This window comes from Sinocyclocheilus grahami, unplaced genomic scaffold (assembly GCF_001515645.1).
Source record: "Sinocyclocheilus grahami isolate Dianchi unplaced genomic scaffold, SAMN03320097.WGS_v1.1 scaffold666.1, whole genome shotgun sequence".
Lineage (NCBI taxonomy): Eukaryota > Metazoa > Chordata > Actinopteri > Cypriniformes > Cyprinidae > Sinocyclocheilus > Sinocyclocheilus grahami.
The window spans coordinates 183539-197946 of NW_015505845.1; the positions used below are offsets into that span (position 1 = coordinate 183539).

At 40.9% G+C, this 14408-nt stretch overlaps 1 protein-coding gene across 1 annotated transcript; it reads left to right on the forward strand.

Moving 5' to 3' along the window:
- The first annotated feature begins 223 nt into the window (after positions 1 to 223).
- Positions 224 to 4319, forward strand: LOC107558916 (tissue factor-like). The gene is made up of 6 exons (XM_016242619.1): positions 224 to 469; positions 589 to 697; positions 1538 to 1731; positions 1817 to 2001; positions 3033 to 3201; positions 3609 to 4319. The coding sequence occupies exons 1-6, from the start codon at positions 391 to 393 to the stop codon at positions 3752 to 3754; spliced, it is 882 nt and encodes a 293-aa protein (XP_016098105.1). The 5' UTR covers positions 224 to 390; the 3' UTR covers positions 3755 to 4319.
- The last annotated feature ends 10089 nt before the right edge of the window (positions 4320 to 14408 follow it).

Genomic DNA, 14408 nt, shown 5'->3' on the forward strand with positions numbered 1-14408 from the left:
GTGTACGTGTACGTGTACGTGTACGTGTATGTGTATGTGTATGTGTATGTTTACATGTATGTGTATATATATATATGTGTGTATGTGTATGTGTACATGTATGTGTAAGTGTACGTGTACGTATACGTGTATATGTATACGTGTACGTGTACGTGTACGTGTACGTGTATGTGTATGTGCGTAAGTAGACAGACCCACTTGTCCTAGAGGGCGGGGCTTCATGAGTGTCACTGGAATCTGGCTGGTTTTTATGCGCTCACACACACAACAAGGAGGACTTCATAAGCTGCTTGGGACGAGGTTTCACCTTCATTTTTATCCTACCTGGTAAAAAGAGTTTTACTTGGTCTTCGTACTGAAATTGGATTAGTATTTTCGCCTGGGGACAGTATGGAAAGTAACAGGAAAACGAAATTTGGCATGCTTGAATTGGCGCTGGTTGTATTTTTCATGAGCTCTAGCGCCTCAGGTAAGTCACGTACCTGTGCCGTAATGATTGCATGTGTTAATTAGTTTGTTAACCAGTTATTTGAAAGAAGTCCTATCGTTCTAATAATGTATTGTTTCATTTGCTTTTCTGTTTCATAGAAATCCTTCCAAAAGCACAGAACGTAGCCTGGTCCTCTGTCAATTTTAAATCCATGTTAACATGGAGCCCAAAACCAACGAATTATTCCTACACTGTTGAATTTTCAGAGTAAGTCGACATTTTTTTGTTATTATAATACACTCAGTAGTCAGGTTGTATATTATTACCTTTATTGTCTTGAATGCAGTATCAGAGTTATGAAAAATGTGCTAGAATTAGTAAATACACCCATTCAGGTTCAATTAAAAAATCTAATTTATTACAACGCTTTAAAAAGATATTGTTTCAGTAGTAATGAAAAGGGTCTAAATCTGTTACAGTTTCTTCTTGCAGGCTTACATAAAGTAAAATGTACAGTATGTACAGATGAGCTTCATATGTTGCATAGGATATGTTTTATTGAAATACAATAGTGAAAAGACTCAGTTTGCCTTGGCTGGTATCTAATATTACTTAGATCATATTGATTCTGCCCAATCAAGTCATAATTCATTGATTATATCAAAAGGTTTCTCACTGTGTAATCTGAAAAGGGCCATAAACTGATAAAGGTGCATAGTGTATGGGCAATAAAAGTGTATTATGTATTTTGTTTCTATTGTTTTTAACTTAATTTCTACTCCGTCTTCTAACAATTTCCATCAGTAATTTAATTAAAAGTGCATTGCATTTATCTCTGCAGGTTGTAACAGTCAATTTATCTTGATTTGATTTAAATGCTAGTGGGTTTAGATACGCTTTTATTAATATTTAAAGCATTAAAACCTTTATGAACAAAAAGCTCTGTATTAATCTCTCACACGAGGCAGATTTGGCAACTGTTGCATAGTTCCACACCCAGGACTTGTTACAGCAGGCACCAACCTGTCACTTTTTTTCTCATGTAATATAACTGATAATTTCCAAATTATTTCTTTACAATCTAAATGTCTGTGTAAATGACTGTAGACTCGGCCAGGACAGAGAACGGACGCCGCACTGTATCAGGACAATGGAACCTGAATGCGACCTGACTGCAGAGTTAAAAAACCTGAAGGCCTATTACAGCGCTGACATCCTGTCTGAACCCATGCGGGGCGTCTCCTCCGATCTGATTGAGTTCCCTCATGTCAGATCGGAGAAATTCTCCCCTTACTATGACAGTCAGTATCTTTCACAACCACCTTTATTTAATGACAAAAAGATATTGAACCATTATAAAGATCTTCTGCTTTGATTCTCTTTCAGCTGCCATTGGCAGGCCAGAGTTTAAAATAGAAGTAAGCAGCGACAAAAGGAAGATGACGCTGCACGTAACGGACGTCCCCACAGCTCTCTTTAATGAGGATAACAAGAGACTGAATATTCGGGATGTTTTCGGAGACAACCTGCAGTATAAGGTTACCTACAGGAAAGCCAAGAGCACAGGAAAGGTTAGTGTTGTCTGTAATCTTACTTTTGTCTTATCTTATTTAATAAGCAGTAAACAGACTTTTCTGAGCTCTTTCACCACTTTTTAAACTCTAAAGTACTATCCTGACTTATAGTACGAAACAACTTCAAAGTTGTAAATAATACAAAGGTTACTGAGGTATGTTTTACAAGAAAATGCTATTTCAGTCTTTCTTCTTCAAATGTACATGTTTAATTCAATGTGTTACTGTTTGTTTGTAAAATTTACTAGCAATTTCTGAGTGAAAATTGTTCCAAGTAATTCCCTTACCTTTTTTTTTCCAACTAAATAATACACATAAAGTCAATTGTTGTCATTTTTTGCAGGTAGAGACTCAAAGTTTTTTCTTTCACAAATAACATTTGTTTTTAACTTAAAGGGTCATTATAGTTCTAATTAAAAATTTGACAATTTAAAAAATATTTATGTAGAGATATTATGTAGGGCACAGTACAAAAATATGCCAAAAAGTACCATTCAGAAGATTTCAGAAAGATTTTAAAAAGAAATTGATACCTTTATTCAGCAAAGATGCAATCAATTGATCAAAACTGACTGTAAAGACAGTTATAATGTTACAAAATATTTATATTTACATTATTAACATGCTGATTTAAATGCTGCTATTTTGAATTTCTATTCATCAAAGCATTCTAGAAAAAAAATCCACAAAAAAGGCAGCACAACTTTCATCATTGATAATAATAGTAAATGTTTCTTGAGCAGCAAATCAGCATATTAGAATGATTTCTGAAAGATCGTGTGACACTGTAGACTGCAGTAATGATGCTGAAAATTCAGCTTTGCATCACAGGAATAAATTACATTTTAGAATATATTAAAATAGAAAACATTTATTTTAAATTTTCATACTGTTTCACAATATTACTGTTAATAAATGCATAAATAAATGCAACCGTGGTGAGAATAAGCAACATTAAAACATTTTTAAAAATCTTAATTATTGCAAACTTTATATGTTAAACATATTTTATGTGTTTGCCTCTTCAGAAAGAGAAGATCAGTAAAAGCAGCATCATTGAGCTGATGGATTTGGACCAAGGAGTGAGTTACTGTTTTTACGTTCAGGCTTTCCTACCCTTTCGCGTTCTAGACAAACAACACGGGGAGATCAGCAGCTACCAGTGCTCACCAGAAGACAACACATCTATCTTTGAAGGTAATGCTTTCGCTTTTTACACTAAAACATGGTCTGTCAGGGATTTTCAGCACAACAATCCCAGGAAATGCAAACGTTGGGAATTTTGTCTGATAGAGTGTGAATCATTTTCCCAAAATAGACACTCTCCCCTGATCTGGACTCTCGCTGTAACACATGAAGTGTCGGAGAGCTGATATAGTATCATATCAGAGATTTATATGGACTCTATGAATGTGTGATTCACAGAGACATTTAATGCAACCGATAGCACTCATAATTGATAAGAAATGTGTCCGTCGGGTGGATTGTAAATGAATCATCACAGCGTCTAGGGACCAATAGAGCTGCAAAATTCCTGCGGTGTCCATCAAACTCATTAAATCAAGTGTTGTGAACTTAATGACGATGATGTAATGTTTTTGCAGAGTACGGCATGGGTGTCATCGCCGGAGCCATTTTTATTATCATTTTGGCAATAACAACAATCATTATTGTCATCGTGATGTGCTGCAGACGAAGAAAGAGAGCAAAAAACACAGGAAAAGAGGGATTAGCACTGAAAGGTGTGTGAGGAGTGTGGATGCTCTGTTTGGTAGATCTAAATTGGACTCTCCCTTAGGGAGGATGGCGTCCCGTTCTACTAGAAAACAGTGGGAATATTGTGTTTCTGTGAAACCTCAAACTGTAGATATGTTAGACATGTTATTTAGCAAGACAAGACCTTTATACTGTCAGGTGGTGGGTTCTTTAGTCTGGCACTGAAGTGTACTGTATAAACATTTTTAGAAGCACTGCCTAATTTCATCTACTTTCTAACAAATGGAAATACTGTATGGGTTTTTTATTGTATGCACTTGGGAGAATCAAAATCGGAGCACATTCTATGAAATGAAAGAACACTAATTTATTTTTTTAGCTATTAATGTGGTCAACTGTATTTGTTTTTAAAGTATTTTTGTGACAGCAAAACGTTTTGTTAAGTTTTAGCACATTGCAACTGTACATGGCTAACCAGCAATCATAAAATAATGTTAAATCTGGTTTATTGTTGTCATTTTGATAAACTTTATCATTGTACTACAAACCTGTGAATCCAGTAAGAATGGTACTGATGTGGATTTTTTATTTTAAATAAAACTGCTATATATACAAAACTGCACATGTGTCATATTATGTTTCATATTGATTCATCAAACTCATTTAGAGGAGACATATTATGCCCCTTTTTACAATATGTAATATAAGTCATGGTGTCCCCAGAATGTGTCTGTGAAGTTTCAGCTCAAAATACTCCACAGATCATTTATTATATCATTTTGAAAATGCCTATTTTGAGTGGAAGCAGAAACAAGCTGTTTTTCGTGCCTTTCTCTTTAAATGCAAATGAGCTGCAGCTCCCCGCCCCCTTTTCCAGAATAGAGCTGGCCATTACAGCTGGGACCTGCTAAAAACATCTGTTTTGGTTCTGATTATCATGTTTATCACGCTGAAATCATGTGTTTTAAACCATATTAATTTAAATGTCTTATATATGGTTTTCTGAGTGCACACATCCGAAGCACACGGACAGAAAGCGGCTGTCACAGCATGTGAGTACTAAACTAAGTTTACATTAAAAACACACATGAGTTACAAAAAGCAGTCGGTTATGTCTGTGAAGGTAAACAGCTGGGAAATAAATCACATGTTTATTTTAGATCTGTGTGGCAGCAGCAATATACAGTAAATAAATCAATAAATCCACTGCTCTCTTGTCTCCTCTGAGACTGGGACTCTAAACAGTATTCTGTGCTCGTCTGTGCAGCTAAAGACAGAAAAGTTAGCTTGTTTTGCTCCAACTTTCCCCATGGCATTAGAACTGGTACACGTTGTCGCTTGCTAAATCAAAATGAAGGCGCTGTGGGTGGAAACTCACAGATTAAGGGGCGGTGATATTATAATGAGATCCCTTTGCAACATCACTAGGGGAGCGAAATCAGATGCCCTCCGTTTTTTCAAACGCTTGCAGAAAAAGGCTGACCAAAACAAAGTTACTGGGTTAATCTTTTTCACGTTTCCTTGGTTGGTAGATGCACTGGGGACCTGATTATAGCACTTAAAGCCTGGAAAAGTCAGATTTTCATGATATGTCACCTTTAAGGGTGGATAATTTTATCAGTTGTTCATTATTCATGCAACTATACATAACTACAATAACGAGTTATAGTTGGGGCCGTGGCCTAATGGTTAGAGAGTCAGACTTGTAACCCAAAGGTTGTGGGTTTGAGTCTTGTACCGGCAGGGATTGTAGGTGGGGGGAGTGAATGTACAGCGCTCTCTTCCACCTTCAATACTACGACTGAGGTGCCCTTGAGCAATGCACCGAACCCCCAACAGCTCCCTGTGCGCTGCAGCTTAGGATGGGATAAATGCAGAGCACTAATTCAGAGTATGGGTCACCATGCTTGGCCACGTCACGTCAATTTATAACTTTGTCTAGTGCTCTTATGAATGTTTATAGCATGATTTAACTATACTGAATAACATACTTCTTCATGGCTAGTTTTTGTGCATTTCATTTCATTCTGTAACCTACTTGTTCTACAGATCTGTGTACTAGTGTTAAATGCTACCGTTTTTGACAGTGTTGATAATGTTTCTGACAAATAATATCATGATATGTTTTGCGTTTCCCTTACCAAATGTCGTATTTTTTTGATTGCTGTCAGTTTAAGTGCCAGTGTTGCCAGATATTACTACAAAAAATAAATAAATAAAAATAAACCGAAATTATTTCCAATCTTTTGCAAATAAGATAAAGATATCGCGGACCATAAACTGCAACTTCCTACTTTATTAAATTTTCTAAAGTGTCAAATTAAGTGGAAAAGACAAGTCCAAAAACACTTATCTGATCTGGCAACACCGCGGCAATGCTCACTCACAGGCAGTGTTGCCAAGTCCGCTGTTTTTACGCAGAATTGGGCTACTTTAACACGGTTGCCGCAGGTTGTTTTTGATGTCTGCGGGTTGAAGCGACCCCAATAATCTCATAGCCCCTAGAATGCCAATTTACCAGGGGAACCCAACAAAAACCATGTATTTTACACCCCCGAATGCGATTTTAAATGGGGACCCCCTCAAAACACCATTGGGCTAGTTTTGTTGTGAAAACCTGGCAACCCTGCTCACAAGTCTCATTCAATTCGCAGCAATCATTTTCATACCACAGACACTAAACATTCTTGCAAACGGTGTAAACTGAATTATACATGTCATGCAGACATTCATATGAGGAGTTTAACATCAAAGTCATTAAGAGAACAAATTTTATTTTTGAACATGAAAAACTTACAGAGGTCCGGACCTCAGTGGCCTCATAGCTGGCTACGGGCCTGGGTAATGCTTTATTTTTCGTTAATTTAGCCACTGTATTGAATAAATACCTGGGGTTGTGTTTGTTTTCTTCTAAAAGAGACAAAAAGTAATCAGATCTAGCAGTATTCAGAATAATGCTTTTCTGTAGGAGAAGGTACTTTCCCACCATGCAATACGAAACACTTCTAGTTTAGTTTTCTTCCAGCTGCGCTCCATTTTCTGGGCTGCTCTCTTTAAGGCACGAGTGTGCTCATTATACCATGATGTCAAACTGTTAAGCGTAAAGGAGCAACCATATCTAAAGTGCTAGAAAAGAGAGAGTCCATAGTTTGTGTAACATCAAGTTTTTCTGAGCTATTGGATATGCTGAGGAATTTAGATAAATCATAAAGATTACTTACAAAGCAGTCTTTTGTGGTATAAGTGATGGTTCTACCATATTTATAACAAGGAGTTGAATCTACAGCTTTAGCTATATGGAGTACACACAAGACTAGATAATGATTCCGAGATATCACCGCTCTGCTGCAGAATTTCAACGCCATTAACATCAATTCCATGTGACAGTATTAAATATAGAGTATGATTTCGACAATGAGTAGGTCCTGACATGTGTTGTCAAACCACAATAGAGTTCAGAATGTTTATAAATGCTGATCCCAATTAATCTTTTTTTTCCAAAATTTTTCATAATCAACATGGATATTAATATCACCAACAATTAAGACTTTATCTGCAGCCAGCACTAACTCAGATTTAAAAAAAAAAAAAAATCAGCAAATTCGGTTATAAAGTCTGTATGGTGCCCTGGATACAGTAGCCACAGTAACATCAATTAAATTGTTACTCTTAAATTGGTTTGGATAATTTTGTATTTTCTAGTTCAGGGAACAGACACGGTCTCTACAGAGTGATTTGTGAAAGAGTCTCTATGTGCTGAGAATTAACTGATTAAATGGCCTATAGGATGCCATAAAGTAAAGTTACTGCAATTAAATTGTCATAATTTACTAACCCTCATGTCATTCCAAACCGGTATGAGTTTCTGGTATGAAGATATTTTGTAGGATGCTGGTAACTAAAATATCCTGGTTATGCTGGACTTCATTTGATTTGCTTTGAAGTGTTTTTTTTACAGTACAATAGATCTTTTATGTTCCACAGAAAAAAAGTCATACAGGAAAGACATTAGAGGGAGTAAATGACGACATTTAGGTGTACAACAGTAACATCTGTAAAAACTTGACACCTAATTTAAGACGGTTATTTATCTTTCTTATCTTTTAAGTTCATAAAATATATTTGAAGAGAACAAAAGTTTACTCAATGTATAATGATGCAGGCTTTAAAGCGGTGTACAAAGGTGTAGTAAACAATTCTCAAAGTTATTTCTAACCTATATTTATTGTAAGTAATTATATCAACATTTTTATAAATACATTTCTATCATATTTCTATATTGTTAGTAAGTGCAAGCTAATCTATATACAGAATTCTGATATAGGAATGCATTTAGAAAATGGGATATTGTTACGATATGTAGAGATGAGGCAGGTATAAACACAGATAGTCCAGGACTGAGAAACAGCAAAAGAATCCCCAAGACCACAACAACAAGATTATTGGGATACCTAGCCATAAGATGAGGTGTGTGCTCACTCTCCATCTGCTCCACCGTCCATGGTCTCCTGCAAACAAGGAAAGTCTGATTATCATTCCCATCACCATTACTCTGAAATATTGAACTGCTTCTTACCTGCCATTGTTATTTGTGCTTTACGGTCAATAAATAACTTTTTGCATCTTCAGTCTGTGATAACATTCCGTAAAAAAAAAAAAAAAATACTGGAGAAGAACTGTAGGCAGTATGAGTTCCACCGACCCATTCCAGGAGATCGTGGATGCCCTGAAACGCCCTTCTCACCACATCTCCCGCCACTCTAACCGCGGTCACCGCCACAGCTACTCCTTCAACTGCTGTGGCTTTGTGAAGGAGTAGTTGTACATTCAGACCAGCCTTGCATTGGCCAGTTTCACACTGAACAGACCCACCTCCTGGATCTAGAACATTTCACAGCTGAAGTGGTTCAAGGTCACCAGTGGCTAGATCAACACAATCCAGTTATCTCCTGGAGAACTGGCAAAGTTCCCTCAAGTTCCACAACCCCTCTCTCATCCTCTCCAGACGTAACCTGTGAACACCACCTCCATCGAATATCCAGTGGAACTTTGATCTGTGGACATTCCATCCTGTTACACCCCCTTCAGTGACGTATTCTGCCCAAATAAAGCTTCACCGTTGCCTACAGTCTGACCATGGGACTGTGCCATTGACTTAATTCCGGGTGAGTCAGTGCTCACCAATCTAACTGCTTTCTCTTCCGGAGCAGAAAGCCATGGAGGAGTGCATTGAGGAAACCTTAGAGTAAGGTTACATCCGCCCTTCAACCTCCCTGCTGCTTCGAGTTCCTTCTTTGTGGCGAAGGACAGTGGCTTGTGGCTTTGTTGTACCGATTACTGTGCCCTCAACATGATCACTGTGAAGTATCAACTCACTTTCCCTTCATCCCAGTGGCACTACAACATCTCCGCTGAGCCACCATGCTTACCAAGTTGGACCTCCACAGTGCCTACAACCTCATCAGGATATGTGAAGGGGATGACTGAATATACCCTCCATATTCCAGGATTGCCGCCCTTCAACCTCCCCGCTGCTTCGAGTTCCTTCTTTGTGGCAAAGAAGGACAGTGGCTTGTGGCTTTGTACCGATTACTGTGCCCTCAACATGATCACTGTGAAGTATCAACTCACTTTCCCTTCATCCCAGTGGCACTACAACATCTCCGCTGAGCCACCATGCTTACCAAGTTGGACCTCCACAGTGCCTACAACCTCATCAGGATATGTGAGGGGGGGATGACTGAATATACCCTCCATATTCCAGGATTGCATGCATGAGGTGCTTCAGGAATTCCTCCATCGGTTCGTTCTCAGCTACATTGATGATATCCTCATCTACTCCTGGAGCATGGCCAAACATCACCAGCACGTAGCGGAGGTCCTGAAATGCCTGAGAGAGTTCCATCCTTTCCTAAAGGCCAGAAAGTGCCCTTTCCATCAATCCTCAGTGCAGTTTCTTTATCACCACATCAGCAAATACAGTATACAGATGGACAATGGGAAAGTTGAAGCTGCTAAGAACTGGCCCATACCCACCACTATTAAGGAATTGCAATGCTTTGGATTTGCAAACTTCTATTGATGTTTCATTCAGAACTACAGTTTCTTGACCAGTCCATTGACAAATCTGCTCCAAACAAGCCCAAGTCTCTGTTGTGGACTCCAGCTTCCACAGAGGCCTTCCAGAAGCTCAAGGGAGCCTTCACCAGTGCACTGCTCTTGGTACATTCAGACACCAGCAAGTTCTTAATTGTGGAGGTTGATGCTTCGACCACTAGGGTATGAACGGTGCCGTCTCAGCAGCTGGGGAACCCTCCCAAACTCTATCCATGTTCCTCTCTTTCCCATCTCCACAATCCTGAAGAATCCAAGCCCATCTTGCCATTCACTCAGTTTGTGAACTGCATCCAGAACTCTCAAGATCAACCCACCTCTTCCAAGACCTCCAAAGCTGCTCTGCCGGGATGTCTACAAGATCTACAGCATATTCCCACCACACTCCACTTATCCACTCCCAACATTCATCTCTGGGCACTGGCCACCCAGAGGACAATAGAACCCTCTTGATTCTGGTGGCACAACATGGCCAGGAATGTGAGAAGATTTGTATGTGGTTGCTCTGAATGTGCCTTCTCGAAGAGCACATGCCATCTTCCAGCAGGCAAACCCAGCATCTTATTAGGAGTCCTCATGGTGTTGGTGAATGGGAACCTCAAGTTGCAATTCGAATCTGCCACATGAAAAACTTCCTCTAGCTTTAGGTGATCTGTGACATCGAATATCCAGTGGAACGTTGATCTGTGGACATTCCATCCTGTTACGCCCCCTTCAGTGACGTATTCTGCCCAAATAAAGCTTCACCGTTGCCTACAGTCTGACCATGGGACTGTGCCATTGACTTAATTCCGGGTGAGTCAGTGCTCACCAATCTAACTGCTTTCTCTTCCGGAGCAGAAAGCCATGGAGGAGTGCATTGAGGAAACCTTAGAGTAAGGTTACATCCGCCCTTCAACCTCCCCGCTGCTTCGAGTTCCTTCTTTGTGGCAAAGAAGGACAGTGGCTTGTGGCTTTGTACCGATTACTGTGCCCTCAACATGATCACTGTGAAGTATCAACTCACTTTCCCTTCATCCCAGTGGCACTACAACATCTCCGCTGAGCCACCATGCTTACCAAGTTGGACCTCCACAGTGCCTACAACCTCATCAGGATATGTGAGGGGGGGATGACTGAATATACCCTCCATATTCCAGGATTGCATGCATGAGGTGCTTCAGGAATTCCTCCATCGGTTCGTTCTCAGCTACATTGATGATATCCTCATCTACTCCTGGAGCATGGCCAAACATCACCAGCACGTAGCGGAGGTCCTGAAATGCCTGAGAGAGTTCCATCCTTTCCTAAAGGCCAGAAAGTGCCCTTTCCATCAATCCTCAGTGCAGTTTCTTTATCACCACATCAGCAAATACAGTATACAGATGGACAATGGGAAAGTTGAAGCCGCTAAGAACTGGCCCATACCCACCACTATTAAGGAATTGCAACGCTTTGGATTTGCAAACTTCTATTGATGTTTCATTCAGAACTACAGTTTCTTGACCAGTCCATTGACAAATCTGCTCCAAACAAGCCCAAGTCTCTGTTGTGGACTCCAGCTTCCACAGAGGCCTTCCAGAAGCTCAAGGGAGCCTTCACCAGTGCACTGCTCTTGGTACATTCAGACACCAGCAAGTTCTTAATTGTGGAGGTTGATGCTTCGACCACTAGGGTATGAACGGTGCCGTCTCAGCAGCTGGGGAACCCTCCCAAACTCTATCCATGTTCCTCTCTTTCCCATCTCCACAATCCTGAAGAATCCACTGAAGAACCCAAGCCCATCTTGCCATTCACTCAGTTTGTGAACTGCATCCAGTGGTCTCAAGATCAACCCACCTCTTCCAAGACCTCCAAAGCTGCTCTGCCGGGATGTCTACAAGATCTACAGCATGTAGCATATTCCCACCACACTCCACTTATCCACTCCCAACATTCATCTCTGGGCACTGGCCACCCAGAGGACAATAGAACCCTCTTGATTCTGGTGGCACAACATGGCCAGGAATGTGAGAAGATTTGTATGTGGTTGCTCTGAATGTGCCTTCTCGAAGAGCACATGCCATCTTCCAGCAGGCAAACCCAGCATCTTATTAGGAGTCCTCATGGTGTTGGTGAATGGGAACCTCAAGTTGCAATTCGAATCTGCCACATGAAAAACTTCCTCTAGCTTTAGGTGATCTGTGAGAATTTGAAACCTAAATTGTTCTGTGGCTTCCTTCGGCAGGATGTTCTCCAAAGCAATTATCAGGCTCTCTTGGATCAGGAGATGCCAATAATGGAATAGATGGTGACGTACCTCTGTAAGCATTCTCCTGCATGGATGGTCCATGGTGTACTCTGCCTGAGCAGAGCCCATCTTGCCATTCACTCAGTTTGTGAACTGCATCCAGTGGTCTCAAGATCAACCCACCTCTTCCAAGACCTCCAAAGCTGCTCTGCCGGGATGTCTACAAGATCTACAGCATATTCCCACCACACTCCACTTATCCACTCCCAACATTCATCTCTGGGCACTGGCCACCCAGAGGACAATAGAACCCTCTTGATTCTGGTGGCACAACATGGCCAGGAATGTGAGAAGATTTGTATGTGGTTGCTCTGAATGTGCCATCTCAAAGAGCACATGCCATCTTCCAGCAGGCAAACCCAGCATCTTATTAGGAGTCCTCATGGTGTTGGTGAATGGGAACCTCAAGTTGCAATTCGAATCTGCCACATGAAAAACTTCCTCTAGCTTTAGGTGATCTGTGAAAATTTGAAACCTAAATTGTTCTGTGGCTTCCTTCGGCAGGATGTTCTCCAAAGCAATTCTCAGGCTCTCTTGGATCAGGAGATACCAATAATGGTATAGATGGTGACGTACCTCTGTAAGCATTCTCCTGCATGGATGGTCCATGGTGTACTCTGCCTGAGCAGGTCTCCTCTGTCCCCGAGGCAGTGTTGCATATTCAAACTGGATAGGTGATAGGGGGTATTGGGTTCAGGTTGGTCTCAAAACTGGGCTGAAAAGTCATGCTCTCACCAATGGAGGTAATGTTCATTCACCCCAGATGTTCAGTTAGGTCAGGGTATTCGTCCATCAAAGTTGGACTCGGTGCAACCTGAGGACTTACTGCTGAAGAGAAGGAGCATTGGGATGGGCGTGGTGGAGTGGTTAGCTTGGGTGGAACTTTCCAATCTGGTTTAATTTCCTCCAACTCCTGGTGAAGTGCTGCATTATCTTGCTTCATCTGCAGCAACAAGAATGTGAGCTCTGGCAGCTGCTTTACTTGACATCAAAATGCACTCTTCTGTCTCCGAGTCTGTCTGATGTACAGTACCTTCTCACTGGTCTGAGAGGAGCCACTCTGGATTTCCTGATGCTTGGCTGACAGGTGAAGTGGATCTGGAATGATCCACTGTGCTCTGTGACTCTTCTTCTGCTCTGGTTTGCTTGGTGGGCACCCATGAGACATCAGTCCACTGAGCTCATAGTCTGCCAAGCGAGCTGGTGGGTTCACTATTCTGCTATGTGGTACAATGGGAGCATCCTTCACTGGATGAGATATCCTTAGCTGCAGCCATTCACTCATCTGGCTTGAAGGATTATGTACAAAAACTTGGGATGTAAAAACCCTTTCTATTCTGGTTTGAAAGGGTTAAACGACTTGCAGACCCCTTGTTTTGTGGGGCTTACAATAAGTCCCTGTAATGTTAATGTTTCTGATGTATAAGGAAAAGAGTATCCCCAGATGTTTATTTTATAGAGTTCATTTTGATAGCTGTGTTCTAAATTCATGATGGGTTTAATGTATAAAATGTGATTTATAGCTCAAGTAGGCAAATGTAGAGGGCTCTAGCAGAAGAAAGTTGCAAGCGAGGATTAGAAACAGAACAATAACTGCTTGGGATGTTAGTGAACTTACGCACAGTTTAGTCTACGCTGCGAATAAGCACTTCTGTGATGTAGGTTGAGAAAAAGAAAATGATTAAATGAACCCTTAAAACTATGCATGCCTGGAACTTCTTTCATTTTAGCATGCAACATTCTTATATGAGGAGTCAGCAAAAGAATAGACTAGAAATTCTCACGATGGCGCCGACGCTGATGGCTGCCTCCGTGGCGTGCTCCGCAGTTGTTTTTATGTTTTTGTTAGTTTGTCCTGTCTTTAGTCATATCCCTGCAATCAGTTTCACCAGAGACGAATTGCTGGACATTCAGAAGTACACACCACCCGATATTTCACCGGTTTTCAACTATTCTGATGTTTTGCTGGACATTGTAGTCGGGGGAGCTGCGGCGCTGATCAAGCGCAGACGGGGGAAGTGAGCCAGCGCCCTCGTCAAACTCAGGCAGCGCGGATTCAGAACGCCGTTGCCTAGCACCCATCTGGCGAACCTCCATTGTTAAAAAGGCCCAGCAGAGTTTGTACTTCCTTTGCCAGCTGAGGAAGATCAACCTGTCACAGCTTGATGAGAGCTGCGGAAACAGTTCTACTCCGCCATCATTGAATCTGTCCTCTGCACTTCTATAACGGTCTGGTTCAGCTCAGCTACGTGTAATAGTCTAGAAAGATTACTAATACAATACAACCAACCTTAAAAATGGCTAT

What these genes read in the sequence shown, in the direction of transcription:
- LOC107558916 (XM_016242619.1), top strand. Translation starts at nt 391, where the DNA reads ATGGAAAGTAACAGGAAAACGAAATTTGGCATGCTTGAATTGGCGCTG. An exon ending in TACACTGTTGAATTTTCAGA is followed by an intron (nt 698 to 1,537) that starts GTAAGTCGACAT and finishes AAATGACTGTAG; the next exon opens with ACTCGGCCAGGACAGAGAAC. An exon ending in AAGCCAAGAGCACAGGAAAG is followed by an intron (nt 2,002 to 3,032) that starts GTTAGTGTTGTC and finishes TTGCCTCTTCAG; the next exon opens with AAAGAGAAGATCAGTAAAAG.